Source organism: Pseudochaenichthys georgianus, chromosome 22 (assembly GCF_902827115.2).
Source record: "Pseudochaenichthys georgianus chromosome 22, fPseGeo1.2, whole genome shotgun sequence".
NCBI lineage: Eukaryota > Metazoa > Chordata > Actinopteri > Perciformes > Channichthyidae > Pseudochaenichthys > Pseudochaenichthys georgianus.
In genome coordinates this window covers 6,225,673-6,241,013 of record NC_047524.1, presented here as the reverse complement: position 1 = coordinate 6,241,013, position 15,341 = coordinate 6,225,673, and the positions used below count along the sequence as shown (strand labels likewise).

Below are 15,341 nucleotides of genomic sequence, written 5' to 3'. Positions count from 1 at the left end.
GTCTTCCATTCGAACTCATTCCAGGATGTGTATCTTTTAAAGAATACTGTGAAGCTCCATGTATTATTAGTATAAATGCGCTTTTTGAACAATAACGCATTAAAACATGTCGCAGTAGTGGCACAAAATACAATAAATGACCCTGAAAATAAGAGGGCACCTTTAAAGCCAGAGTTCATACGTTTTGGGGACTTTTTGTAATTCTCTTTTCGCCGGACATTTAGATGAGACCAAATGTCTAAAACTACAACTAACAAACTAAATTCACTGACTAACATTTTTTTTGTTATCCTGTCGTTGGATATAACAAAATGATATTGTTGGAAAACAACAACAAATGCACAGAAAATGAAGTGTAAATTCAAGTTGTACAGGGGTTACGTCCCTGACTGTTATGTTTTACTGTACTAATGTTTTACTGTACTAATGTTTTATCATTACTGCTCAGCTCCCTTGAAAGCCAAACGTGTATTAGATTGAAGGGCATTATTGATGCTTCGTGGTCCAGGCCAGAGCCAAGTTTACTGTTTTCGTTTTTAGCATTTGTGCTAAGCTAACTGGCACCTTGTGGTATCTTCATATTTACAGAGCAGACAAGTGATTGGAATTGATCTTCTCCCCAAACTCTCAGCAAGAAAACACATACACACAAAACTTTCAAATGATTCGTTTGAAATAGTTTGAAGCCATTTCCTCCGGGAAGATTTGAAAAAGAAATTGATAAATCCCAAGTGACAGACAGGGAGACTTAGAAAAAAATGCAATATATTTTACTGCAGCTACATGATTACCTGTGTAGATTAAACAAGCTAATTGTTATGGGGATAGATAAATCCCCAGTTATTTTACTCTTAAGTTTTTTTTTTCCTAAAGGAACATTTCTATAATTAAAATTGCATCCTGTATTTGTACGCTCATCACATCAAAGAATCCTTTGAGAAATATCTTGATGTTTCTCATTATCAGGGTTAGAGGTGTGTGTGTGTGTGTGTGTGTGTGTGTGTGTGTGTGTGTGTGTGTGTGTGTGTGTGTGTGTGTGTGTGTGTGTGTGTGTGTGTGTGTGTGTGTGTGTGTGTGTGTGTGTGTGTGTGTGTGTGTGTGTGTGTGTGTGCGTGTGTGTGTTGATGATTTACCACCTAGCGAGGCACAGAGCAACATCGGAGATAAACACTGCAGGAAACCCCTGGCATTTCACAGAGAAATAAACAGGTTGTTTCTGTAAACAAAGCCAATTGATAACTTTCTTTTAATGTGCCATTCCTTGCACACTTAATGTAAATAATGTCCTACTTTTCAATTGTGTCTGGCTGTAATTTCACCCTTCATAGTGTTTATTTGTCAGTGTACAGATTTGTATCCGTCACGGTCAAATAGTATATCTTTGACTTTTTTTTTCCGTTTTAATTTCTAATTTGAAATGTTTGTTTAATTTCTACTCTTTTTATTTTTCCAATGATGTGCAATTATTTGAACATGCTGCTGTAATAAAAACAGTACAAAGGTATACAGCACCTTTCAGCCCACGGCAATTCAAAGTGCTTTACGATTTAAATAAAGTATATCTTGTCTTTTAAAAACCGGCGAGACATGCTGTAGATCTTTGGTTAAAGGATGAATATGGACACATAGGCTGAATGTGAAAGAGAAGCCTGACTGATGTCTAGTAGCACAACACCCCCCCCCCCTCTATTTTCTTTAGCATGTCTCAATAACCTTCAAAGTATCCCCTCTCCATATCTTCCTCTGTGCCATCCGCATGCAGCACGCATCCACACGGCCGCGTGACAAACACCCTGAAACGTCGTACTCTAAATTCCCCGTCTCTCTCTGTGTGCGTTTGTAGTGGAGCTCTCCACCAGATTAACTTTAATTCCAAAATGAGATATCCACCATTTTATAAAAATGCTCTGCACTCTGCCTGGAAGCAACCACTCAGTAATGGAACATCTCTGAATGCAAGAGCAGAGTCACACCCTATGTAGATGAAAAGACTGTGAACATGTTGTTCTTACCTAATGAACATGGAAGGAGTGAAGCCTGCACATTTCTTTTATTTTGATGAGGGATTTATTTTTTTAGCCTTCTGGTTGAATGGCAGGGTTGTGCTCACTCTTACACAGCGCCTTTGACAGCTAAGGCCTCATTAGGAGAATGTTGTACTTCACAATATACTATTCACTGTTCATATTCGTATTCTCAGACTGACAGAGTAAAGCCAGGCAGCTCCACCATTTTGGTGGTTGTCACTGAAGATTTAGCATTGTTTAAAAGTGCTAATCATTCAGAGCAACAGGTATAACAATCCTGACTCAGTCTCTTAGTATTAGTTTGGACTTAGACACAATCATTTAGCGCTGAAAACATTAGTCGGCAACATTTTCGCTATTCGAATAATCATAAATGTTTTGGTTTGGCTCTTTTTAGGATTTAACATGTCATTTAAAATGCTTTATCGCTATCTTTACATGCAACAGATGGCTGGGTCCAAACCACAGCCCTTATAAAATGTCCGAGGCATCCGTGGAATTTTAATGAGGAAAAACGCTGCTTTTTTTTGAAGGCCGCGGATACATTTTTTGTGTCTGCTGTAGTCACATATATAAGACCAAAAAGCATGTGATTTAGGAGACTGTAAAGCATCAGACAAAGTACGTTTAAGCAACGAAGACCTCAAGCAGCCTTAGAAATCTAACTGTCGGGAGTCAGGGAGGAAGAACTGTGTAAAAACCTTTTATAGTCGCAAAGTTGGCAGAGGAGCGGGTCGGGGTTTATGGACGGCAACATATACGACTCAGATAAGGAAAGCCTTTGATTCCTGTTCGCAGTTCATGACCATGATCTTTCTCTTATTTTAACCAAGTCAGTCATTTGACAAAAAATGTATCAACTGCACAAAATGTGTAATCAAGTTCCGTTTTGAAGTAGTTGTTTCTTTTCAAATATTCTGGCCTTTTGTTGACTTAACAATTCATTATTTTGTTTGTCTTAACTAAGATCTTTTTGTACTTTAATCGGACCAAACCTTTATCATAGAGGATTTAAAATGTGTCTCCTAGAGATTAATTTCAAAAGATGTGTCTTTGCCGTTTCATTTCAAGGACTCACAAAACAAAACGTTTATCAGTCCCACGAATATGTCAGTCATGAAAACCTTTCGCAGTGTAAGTACATTTTAAAATGTCTCCTAATGGCCAATAGGTGACAGATACTAAGAAATCCTTTATTCATCTCACAGCGGGGAGTAAGTGAATGATTGAATGCAATTTGTGTAAATTGCTTTGAGGGTGTATGTTATGCATTACATTTAATTGCAAGTCTTTTTCCCTTTAACATCCATTATAAATGACTAAATAAGTCTGATAATGGCTCATATTTTTAAACCAACTCTCATACCGTCAATGTACTGTTTAAAACAATAACAAATAATATGTTTCTGATTTTAGAAATGAAGACTTGCTTCCTGTAGGGCCTGTTACTGTTCACCTCAGTGATTACTGTCTTCTCTGTCTTGCTCTCTCCAGCAGAGGCACCTCCCTCTGGGATGTCCAAGAATGGATACTTCTTTCAGGAAATGGGTGAGTCTGAGCCAACACCAGAACATACTGCATCAATGTAACGTACAATTGAATTTAAAACACATTTCCACATTGGAAAACAAAGCACCATCCATGAGTGAGAGATTAAAAGTGTGATCCTATTATTATTCGCATGTATTTGCTGCCAATAAAGTGGTGTAGGAATGAGTCCTAAACCAGGAAAAGAGTTAGCATCTTAGCACGTCTCGTGCCCTTAGGCGCTTTCACGGAGTACTTTTCCCAGGAATAGTTCCGATAGTTCCTGGGATTTTGCGTTCACATCAAAAAGATCTGGAACTACAACTTTGCTTTTGCGAACCTTTTCACCCCCTTTTTAGTCCCTGCTAGAGAGTAGGTACTTTCCTGGGAGAAAAAGGTTCCCATTTCTAATTGGCTGGGCAGATTGCAAACCACGCCCCGTAAAACTCAGAAAAGTTTTGTGAAGCCACCATTGTATTTGCTGGCATTAGCATTATTAGCATTAGCCCCGCACACCAACGCAGAGAGACTAACTTATGGCAACACAAAAAAAAACATGGGAGCGGTGGAGTGATGAGGAGGTGTCGGCGCTTCTGGCGATTTACTCGGAAGGCCACCTCCGGAGACTTCCGGCCGGGGACTTCAGGTGGCAGTATACGCCGTGAAGTTGTTTGCGGCCTGCCAGTAAACCCAAAGCAGAAGAAGAGACGTCAGCGGCTTCATTTGCCTAATCCTCCCTCAGGGACTTATTCCGGTGTGAACGCGATCTGCTCTTTAGTTCCTATGAACTAAGTACTGGGAACTAAGTACGGCAAAGTTCTTGGTGTAAAAGCGCCTCTTGTCTTGAAGCCAATGGTTTTTTTAACGTGTTTTGGTTAGATGCCTAACATATGGTCTGTGGTTAACACTAGTTAAGGAGATTATCACGTTTTCTTCTGCAACATCAAATATGTCAGTAAAAACCCAACTCATGAACTTCTGCTTTTAGGTGTCTTTTCAATGCGGTTGCTAACAACTGAGTAATGAGATGACTAAATGCCAAATATTAGCTGGCGGCGGTGTCATAAAGTCATGCAACCTTGGCGTCATTTGTTTGTAGCCTTACGTTAGCTTTATACTTCTGGTGATTTACATTTCAAAAATTATAAATATGATGATAGTATTTTGGGATTGTCCTGCTGAACAAAACATGAAAGTAACATAAGCGTTACTTAGCCACAGAGCTTATTTTCTTCAATACTCCACAGTCAAAAAAATCCCATGGGCTTTTTAGGAGGGATGATGCTACGATGCTAACTTCCCACGCGGACTCACTGCACTGCACTATAATGTCTGCTGTAGAATATATCCATAATGAAAGATGTGATTTAAGATTAGTGTTGCTGCACAGACTCACACTCCACTGCATTTGGATATAAATAATGAACTTTGCTCTGCTGTAATGATAACGGCGGTTTCATTACCTTCAAGCCAAGGAGAGGTACCCAATTAGTATGTGCAGCACAAGCAGGCAGGACAGAATTGCCGTGCGTCGGAGCTCCCCGTCTCCCCCAGCTAATTATTCCCGACCTGCAACACACCAATTCAGTCGGCAGAATAACACAAGGCCCCCTGCTGCAGCCCAACATAACTGTCTTTATTAGGAAACCTTGTATCAGGGTATAAATGTGATTACATTATCGTAGGCGAGTAAGCATTATCCACCATTGTCTCTTCTCAAAGGTTCATTAGTGGGGGTGGGACGGGAAGCCGAATGCACTCGGAGATCAAGGGCTGTGAGCAGGGTGACATGAAATATAATATTTGTTGTATTTCTTGCACTGTAGAAGTGATGCTATTATACCAGTGCCTTCTGTGTCATTATGTTCTTTATCAGTGCGTTAATAGTTGATGTGTTTCTGAGTCATATCAACTATTAATGTGATTACGGATGCTCAATTTGGGTTAAATTATTCTCTTTGTGACCTAGATACAGAGGAGGGAAAAAGCAAAAAGATTGTGAAGAATATTTAGGCTTGGGTCCATTAAAAAAATATATTATCAGACAAATTGCTGTGGAGATAGTTTTGAGATATGCATTTGCCTGTCTGATGTTAAAGGGGCTCTATTATTATTTTTCATCACTAAGGCTTCTACTGTTCAGCGCTGCAACACATTGTACGTGTAGGCTAAGGGGCGGGACATCTATAAGCGGTTAACCAATGAAAACAGAGCCGTCCAGCCAACCAATCGGAGCAGACTGGGCTCTGGTTTCAGACAGAGGGTGAAACGAGGTGCTGCAGCACAGGCAGTATGAGAAAAATAAAGACCTTTTTGAACATTAAAGCATGGAGACATGTCCCAGCAGAGACACAACATACAAATATGGAGCTGAAAATGAGCTTAATAGCCCCTTTAAGCAATACATCAAGACATTTTTATTGAGTTTTCTTTATCTTCAATGCTCCCTCATAATACACCTTAGAGTAACTCGACTGGTTGTTTTTAAGGTGAATTTGTGCATTTTTCAGACTTTGTTCAAGGAATCCCCGGGGGAAATGTTCAGCAGAGGTTGTAAGCCACTTAAATCCAGACGCAATTTATCTTGTGATCTATTTACTTAATGAATAAGGAACAATAGCCACACTTATTCAATATGTGGAATTTGCCACTTCAAATAGTAAATCAGCCTTTTTCCCTGGAGCGGGATGTCTTTTTTTTTAGCGGAGGTGGTGTTTAATTCAGGCGTGGTGGCCCGTCGCCACTTAAAAGCTCTGAGGGGAACCCTGTCATTTAGCTGCCATCATCATTTTTAATCCTGCAAAGTTTCACACAGTTAAAAAGCATCTTGTAAATGTCTCGAGAAGATTTGTTTACTCATCAAAGCGCGCTAATATTTATGTCATACTGGTGTTAATCCATCCATGTTTAAAACCTTTAAAACTAGTTGTGTTTAAACAATATTAATGAATAAAAAACACATTTTAAACAATTAATCATTGTCTCCAGCTTCTCAAATGTAAATATTTTCTTCTTTGCTCTGTTTTGATGTAATGTTAATCTTCATTCATCACCTATTTAAATGATATATTAGTTTATCTGCAGATGATTGGCTAATCAAGTAAATATATGGTAAAGCTGCACACTTGGTAGTTTTTGAGATATATTGAGGATGTTGAATCAATTTCGGACATTTTAGGGATACAAAATTGCAGTTTTGAGTCACCTAAAACATTCAAATCGACCCAAATTACTTCAAAATAAGCCCATTCAGAGCACAAAAAGGGCCTCTTGCTGATTAAAACTGCCATTTTTGATACTGCAAATGTCAGAAATTATTTCAATAACCTCCAAAACCACTCCAAAATGTTCCAAATCGTCCAAGCCAGTTTTTGTACTATTGTCTGCACAGGCTAATTAATGCAAATGAATGCATATTATACTAAAAGTGCAAGTTGCCCAACATATGCAAGTGAGCATCCGGCAGTGTCTATGTGCTGGGGACCCTTACTATACATTCCTAACATAAAACTTTGGGGTACTCAACATTTCCGGGTTCATACAGTAATAGGACTCTATGGGCTGGCACACTAATAAGTACATATTAAAATACAACATTTATACCGGTGTATTGTGAGGTAAAAGGTTTTTGCTGCTGGTGCTCGGCGGCCGCTCTTCCCTCCCAAGGTGATTTGAAAGTCAGAGCCCAGCCGGTGAGTCTGAGGCACGGAGGGACGCAGCGAGGCGACGACACAGCGAGGTTCAAATAATGTAAAGTGCTGAGGGATGATCCCGATGCAAGACAAACTGAATGAACTGAAATGAAGGCCTCCCGACAGATAAGGTCAGCAGATAAAGAGCACGGGGATAGTTCTCGTCGCATCAAGACCATCGCGGGATGATATTTGGGAGCTGGCTAGTTACTGTAGCTCTGGATTTAAGTGGCTGCTGTGTCAGAGAAAATGGGATGAGTCATAGAAACAGACTCCAGGCTGTGATGCTTTCTACCAAAGAAAACCCTGTCCAACGATTCAGAAAAACATGTCTACCTGCTTATTCATGAAAGACCTGTCTTCACATCCAAATAACCAAAAACTAATAGCATTTCTTTGATCATTTGTTATTTCTTTTTTAGGCTTAGAGATCCTCTGCTTACCCCCAGCACTGCGTTATATTCATTAATAAATAAGAATAGACATTTCAGCTTCTGATTATAGTGACATCAGGACCCTATATGTATTTTAAAAGGCCTTTTCCAGATGTAAACAAGTAAAATATGTGTATAATAAAATGCATATGCACAACAGAGTAGGGCTGCAATTATTTTCATTACTGTTAAATCTGCCTTTCGGTCTATTGAAAAGTCAGCAAATAGTGAAACATGTCCATCCCTGTTTCCAAGGAGACATCTTGAAATGTCCATTACTGAAATATATTCAGTTTTATATAATAGCAGAAAAAAAAGAAAAGCAGGGAATCTGAGAAGCTGATAACAACATTTTCTGCCACTTTTGCATTAAAAAGGTCTTTAACATTCATCAATTATTGAGATGGTTGGCAATTGATGTTCTGTTGATCAACTAATTGATCCATCAACTAACTGCTGCAGCTGTAGAACAATGCAAAGACAACATTGTACACATACACTAATACTGTAGATCAGGGGTGCCCACACTTTTTCAGCTTGAGAGCTACTTTTAAAATGACCAAGCCCAAAAGATCTACCTACAGGGCCCAATCTGTGTCGTGAGCGCGGCGGGGGGGGTGCTAGTAGACTAAACGGCGGATAAACTGTGGTGCGCTAATTGCGCCGCATAAGCGCATAATAGTGCGCTGCATTTGTGCTTCAGATGAGGAGGTGAGGCCCCTTCATAACTGCATGAACCCGTATGGCACAATACAACTCTGACTGGCTTACCTGTATGTCAATCAAGTGGAAAATGCCATAGTAAGGATGGATGATAGGCTAACTTTCAAAAAATTTAAAAAATGTTTACCCACACTACCTTTGCGATCGACATATTGGGCACCCCTGCTGTCGATAATTACACAGTATAAAACTAGTTAAAAAGCAAAAATACAAACTATAGAACCTCTTCTAGTAAAATGATTTATCTTCGTATTCTGCCAACAAAACACTTGCTATTAGCATATTCATGTTGATAGATGGTTATTATGTTATATGTTCTTTTGCCCTAATAGTTGCGCAGACTGGTGGCGCAGGAATATCAGGGCTTACAGATTCAAGATCCAAGGCTTTTATTGTCATTCGTGCATAGCTACAGTGTAGTTATATCGATGAAAATCTTAGGTCCCAGGCTCCTCCAACAGTACAATACAATAAAATAGATTGGAATAGAAGTGATACATAATTTGTAAGTTACAAACGGGTGAATGTTATGGATGTTCTTAGTTCAGGGCACTGTCTGAAGATGATAATAATGAAAGGGGGTTCGGTGCAGCATGTGACCCTGTGCTGTTGTGTCCCCAGAGCAGCGGGAGGTGGAGCCGGAGGAGGGCAGCGAGGGCCAGCAGGAGGAGGGCCAGGACTCGCCGATCACCTGCGGAGACGACATTCACCTCTACGACAACCAGCTCAGCCCCGGGCCAGGTCAGTGCAGAGAGGGAGAGCAGGGTTTGGCCAAAAAGTCAAATCGAAATTCACTATAGAGGTTCTATAATAGAGGTGATTGGAATATACAAAGGTGGAATAAGTCATTTGATTCTTTACTTAAGTAAAAGTAGAAATCCTTTAGTCTTAAAAAAAAACTCTTATATTTTCCTTTTTTTATTTCTTACAAACAAATTTACATTTTGGATACTTTGGGTTGATAAGTAATATAGTATTGAATCATTTCGAATAGAATAGATTTAAGCATATCTGTTTTCATATGTGAAAATGTTTTAGTTTTTTGAGAGAGAGTGAAATGGGGATATGTACGGTGGCTGACGGGTTCAAACATGCAACAACAGCCCAAAACATTTCCATTAGGAGAAACCCCCTGTAGTTGCGAGCAGATAAAAACAACTACGGAAACGGGGTCATTAAAAAGTGATGCACTTTTTAGGGACTGGAGCGATGATTCCTTCCAATATTATTGCAGATCCATCTAACTAACGTAGTTAACCCGTGCCAACTTTTATAATCCCTGAACGTCAACGAGCACTTTTAATGTCTCCGTTTGTGGTGTGTTTTGTGTTTCTTGCAGCGTGTTGTAATTGCAGCATTTCATTTATGCAGCGCTTTTAGTAAACCCTGCATGTGTTTTTTCAAGTTGGGGAAGATGCATGTCTTTTGGCACATTTCAGTTTTTAAATTAGGCTGCAGCGTGTTTCTCCTAATGGAAATGTTTTGTGCCGTTGTAGCTTGTTTGCACCTGTCAGCCACCGTACATATATTAGAGGATGTCGTTAGGTTTTTCAAAATATTACAATCCTTATATATGCATTAAAAAAAAACACAATTGTAATGTCATTGGGATCTTACATTATTTGTGTTACTTAATGATTAAGAACCTGGAGCTTCAGATTGGGCTAGCTGCCTCTCTGATTTCTTCTCTTCCAGACAATAATCTCCTCCACGGTTCAACCGAGTAATCAATATCACCCGCTCACGTTTGTTCTACTCCTTGCACTTCAGCCAGGAGATGTTTTATATCATAACATGAGGCACATTCTTCAAGGGCAGTGTGTCTGCATTCATGGCACATCTCCAAGGCATAATTCAGGAAGACAGCAAAAGAGAAATGCTCAACAAAAAACTCTTCTTGAAACTATTTTCTGTGTGGAGTCCATACCAGAGCCCGGTGGCAGGTGTTGACTTGACGGACAGCTCATCAGCTGCAGGTGAGGGTGACTTTGAACTCATCGCCAAAAACGCGCTAGTCAACAGGTTACTGTTGCCGAGGCAACAGTCAAAGGTGCACCGCGGGCAGAGAAGGAAAGAGAGAGAGATGCCCGTTTCCTTTTGAATGTGACAGCTGACCATGTCACTCGGGCTCATTCTCCATACATAGTAACACTTAAGGCGTCTGACAAGAGGGCGTCAGTGGTTCACGCTGGGAACAAGTTAGAGGAAAAAATACAACCGTGAACATCTCTTTCAAGTTGGACAGGCGCTATTAATGTCAGGTGTAAAATAAGAGTGCAAAATACTTGAGTGTAAACTGACTGAGCAGAACAGATTATACTGACAATGCGTATTACTATAAATGTTAAAGAGGCCCTTTTATGCTTTTTGGGTTTTTCCCTTTCCTGTAGCTTTTTGTGCATTTTAATGGTCTGCAAAGGCTAACATCAGAAAGTTCAAAGTGATATCAATATGTAACACTCTTGCTTCCATTGGCTAGCGCTCCAACACATTGTACTTCTGTGTTTTAATCCTAGGATGTTGAATATGGCTCGTTGTGTGCGAGAATCCATGAACACTTGGATATGATTTGACATGCTTGAAGGTTTTAGGTACAGTTAAAACATTCAGTAAACACAAAGACAAAACAAAAAGCTTCCTTACGTTGATGCAAAACATATTTGAATCAAACACTGCCTGAAATAACATTATACACTTAAATCAATGAATCCAGGGCCGCAATATATTTTATTATTTCATGCTGTATAATGACCATGTCACTCACCCTTAATTGCAGCCCATGGCATTTACATTTTAAAAACACTTTAACCCCATTTTGTAGCGTTTATACCACAAAACCCCTCCTCTAAATACATGTAAAATGTTGAATTGTTACTGTTGTCACTAGGCAGTTTTCTCGGCCACAGGTTCATAATGTTTGACACACCACCAGTGCTTCACAGCACAGCTGAATGTTGATTATGTATTTTCTTTAGATTTCTTCTCCTAAGTCTAGTTGTCACATGCATTAGGCCCCAGAGTCCTTAAAGCCCCTGTCACACTGTCCCGAAGTTGACACCCGATGGACACACGAATATGGAATTGTGAATTTCGCACGAAGATGGCCCCGAACCACACACGAAGGCAACATTTACATTACATTTAAGACATACAACTGCAATGAAAGTACCAAAAACAATTATGTTACAGTACTATGAGACTGTACTGATATTTTCAGACTTTGTTCTTTACTTTATCCGTCTTTATGTGTAGAACATATTACGTTTTCTCCGTCATGTTGTTGTTTCCATAGCAACAACAACTTCCTGTCAACTGTCCTTCAAAATAATATATTATATCCTTTTTAGTTTCACAGAACACAAATTGGGTTATTTACATAACATGTTTACATGATTTTGTTGTGCAATAAAAAACCCGATGGACACACGATAAAGGAAATGTTCAAATTCGGCTGTGATCGTAGCAACATCGGGCCATTCGTGAGGGCATCTTAAGCCATCGTATGATCGCTGGTGGAGTTTCTCAGGCTCCGGCAGCAACTTCGTGAGCGCTGGCAACATATTTGACATGCCAAAAAATTGCCGAAGGACCTTGCGAAGGTTCATTTTCGTGTTGAATTCGTGTGTCAATTTTGCCCTTTGTAAGGCCATCGTGAGGGCATCTTGTTATCATCGGTGCCATCGGGCATTCGCCCCGATCAGAGTGTGGGTGAATGCACCGATGATAACACGAAGATGACACGATTTGACAAGATGCCCTCACGAGTGGCTCACGAAGTTGCTGCCGGAGCCTGAGAAACTCCACCGGCGGTCATACGATGGCTTAGATGCCCTCACGAATGGCCCGATGTTGCTACGATCAGAGCCGAATTTGAACATTTCCTTTATCGTGTGTCCATTGGGTGTCAATTTCGGGACAGTGTGACAGGGGCTTAACTGTTTGCATGCTTATTGCTGCTTTTAATTGATGTCACAAATTGTAATGTTATTTATAATTCAACATCCGCAAACCTCTGTGGAATATGTCCACCGTATCAAATCAATATGGGACTCTGAACAGGACTTTTAATCACATCCTCTCTAGCTAAATAAGCAGTGGTGTGGAAAGTAAATAGCTTAGAGATTAGAGCAGCTCCTAACTAATTTGAAAAACATCTGTCTGTTTATAATGAATCTATTTTCTTTCCCTATGTATCCAAACTGTGTCTTCCTTCATGACAAATGTAGTCGTGCTTTGGATGCTTTTATCACGTTGGTCTCATGCCTGGTTTCTGGGACAGCGTTCAGTCTTGACCTTAACATTTGAGTTTAATGTCACAAATACAGCTGTGCCTCTAAAGTACTTCAGTAGTTGTTGTTTTTTTATCTTTTAAAAAGTAAATTGTTTTTGTGTGCTCATCCGTCTCATTTCATAATCATATTTATAATGTTTTCTATTTATTTTATTTAGCTTTTTATTTAATGTAAAATGCTCTGCTGGTTGTCGGGGACGATCACAATGCATTTAAGTAAATACTTTAAACCTTAATAAATTCATGCAAAAGAATGAGGCAGAAACATCTTCAGGGGGTTTACTAAATTATAATTTGTACCTCTAATTCTTAAACAAACTGGCGTGTAGTGAGATCTATGCAGATGAATCATGATTGGCCAAGCCCGCCTTCAACAGAAGTCACTATTGTTATTCTTTTACACCATCAGGATGCTATCCTGCATCCATGGTGCTGAGAGGAGAAATCCTACGGACTTCGCTGAGCATCTTTTTCTTGATTCCCGCCACCAGCAGGTCAAACATGTCACTTATCTGGCAAAATAAATAAAAATCTACTGATGGATCCAAAACTAAATCCTGTACAGAAATCTTCGGTTTCTAGACAAAGTATCCTAAGGATGTTGCTGTTCCCTACAAGCCAATAGGCTTTATATTGGATATGTTGCACTTCCAATCTATCACTCACATCCGGTCAAAACTTTAATCTTCCAATATTTTAGTTTCCTTCCAAATAGTTCAAAACGATTGACATTTGTCCCAGCTGTTGTTTGTGTTTAATGCACGTTCGAACATTTTAGCTTGCTAATATGCCAAACTAAGATCGATTCAGATTTAATATATGTTGTAATTTTCTATTATCTGTGTTCTCTCCGTTTTTGGTTATTGGTAGGTCGTGCTCTTTCCGCACATACACAGAAGTGTCTGCAGGAAGTACGTGTGAAGGTCGGAGAGTCAGATATAAATTCTGCTCAGTATCGGGGTGTAAGTGGCATTAGGCAGATATCAAACCGTGCGTGATTGATAGCAGTTATTCAAGCGGATGTTGTAGTGTGGTTAATGGAAGAGTTTAGTGGGAATGTTGTCAGAGATTCTGTTTGTTGTCTCTTGTTTTTTGTTAATGGTTTTGACATGATCTTATTCATTATTCTCTCTTCAGAGAACTTTGCCATAAAGCTGTCAAACGCTCTCCATAAATATAATTTATTTCATGATTATATTCCTGCCAGCGCTGGGCTCTGTTCCATTTCAGTTCAATCAATTTGGCTGAAAACTCAAGTGGTAAAGTCGTGAGGAAGGACAGGCGTCGCTCTCAGGGAACTTGAGGATTTTGGCTTGGACCAAGGTCAATACCTGACCTTGATAATTGTGTGGGGTTTGTTTTATACAGTAGATATATAGTAGTGTAGACATCTTGAAACTAAAACCAAAAGTCCATTGAAAACATTTACCATTAAGAGGTTTACTTCATTTAAAGTAACATCATCTGCAGTTAATGAAACAGAAAAGGGCCTTTTTGGAGACAACTGTTTCTGATCTCAAGTGTGAATAGAAGCGTGTTATAAAAAGCTATGTCACCATATTCAGCCCCGCTGGAGGGAGCCTTGGGATTTTAGCCTCTGCAGACCATATACATACTGAAAAACCTATATTTTTAGGCTGATATGATTCACTTCTTGTTGAAGTCCAAAATCCATGTAATAAGGTTGGTAGAAGGCATATCTGTTAGATGCATACCTGATGATTTATACTGACTTTATTAAATGAAATAACCAAAAGCAGTGTCCAAAAGATGGATAGGAAACGTTAACCTGTGGTATCGAATTCAATGTTTTTCTATACACCACCAATTATTATTCCAAAGTTTGCACAATCAATATTGAATGCTCTGTTGGTAAGAGTATGCATTTCAATGCAAATACAGATCATTAGGGCACATTTGATATGTATTTACTATTTATTAAGTAAATGTTGTTTTCAGTTTGCATGTTGCATGGAATTGTAACGGTTGCATAAAACACGTTTCACCCAGACATAAAGAAAGAGTAAATAAATAAAGCATCACAATTATTTGGGATTATTCTACCACATATTTGAAACTGTTTTAAACACATCCCAGCCCTAACCCAAGGACAGAGATGTAATTCAGCCATCGTCAGTCACTTAAAGACTTAAATAATAAAACAACACTCTACTCTGAAAATAACACAACACTTGTGGCTACAATCAACAGTTGCAGTGCCATATAATCAAATAAGGAAACACACCGGTGTCACATTTGAACACTTCCTCTGCCTCATTCCTAAACCCTGAAAGGATCCAGGATTACTCTAAGCCACAGAGTATATTGAGACGTACAGAGGCCATTAGAAGGAGGTGATCATTGGGGACGACGTAATCTTATATGAATATATGAATATCTCCTCACGGCTGCAGCCTGACTTCAATTAGAGCCGCGGCTCGCTCTCCCCTCTGGAAGCGGATCAGCCCAGCCGTGCTTTCTGATTGTGAGGCTTTGAAGAACCAAATCCACTGCACCCGACACGTGCCCCCTGCCACAGCCTCGTCTCAGAGGTAGGGGCTCTACACTCCACCGCCTGCAGGGTTGCACAAAGGCAAGGTGTTTGGCGTTGGAATCAAAGCCCCGGTCTTTTTCCTGCAGACTCCGA

General features: G+C 39.6%; 1 protein-coding gene across 3 annotated transcripts in view; it reads left to right on the top strand.

Moving 5' to 3' along the window:
* slc4a11 (solute carrier family 4 member 11) overlaps positions 1–15,341 on the top strand; it is a 160,957-nt gene that overhangs the window by 93,489 nt on the left and 52,127 nt on the right. For 2 of the 3 annotated variants that reach the window (XM_034112256.2, XM_034112259.2), the window contains exons 2-3: positions 3,525–3,575; positions 9,025–9,144. In XM_034112256.2, the coding sequence (XP_033968147.1) occupies positions 3,525–3,575; positions 9,025–9,144 (171 nt within the window). Of the gene's footprint in view, positions 1–3,521; positions 3,576–9,024; positions 9,145–15,341 lie in introns of all 3 variants that reach the window. The other variant, XM_034112257.2, reaches the window with a different exon arrangement.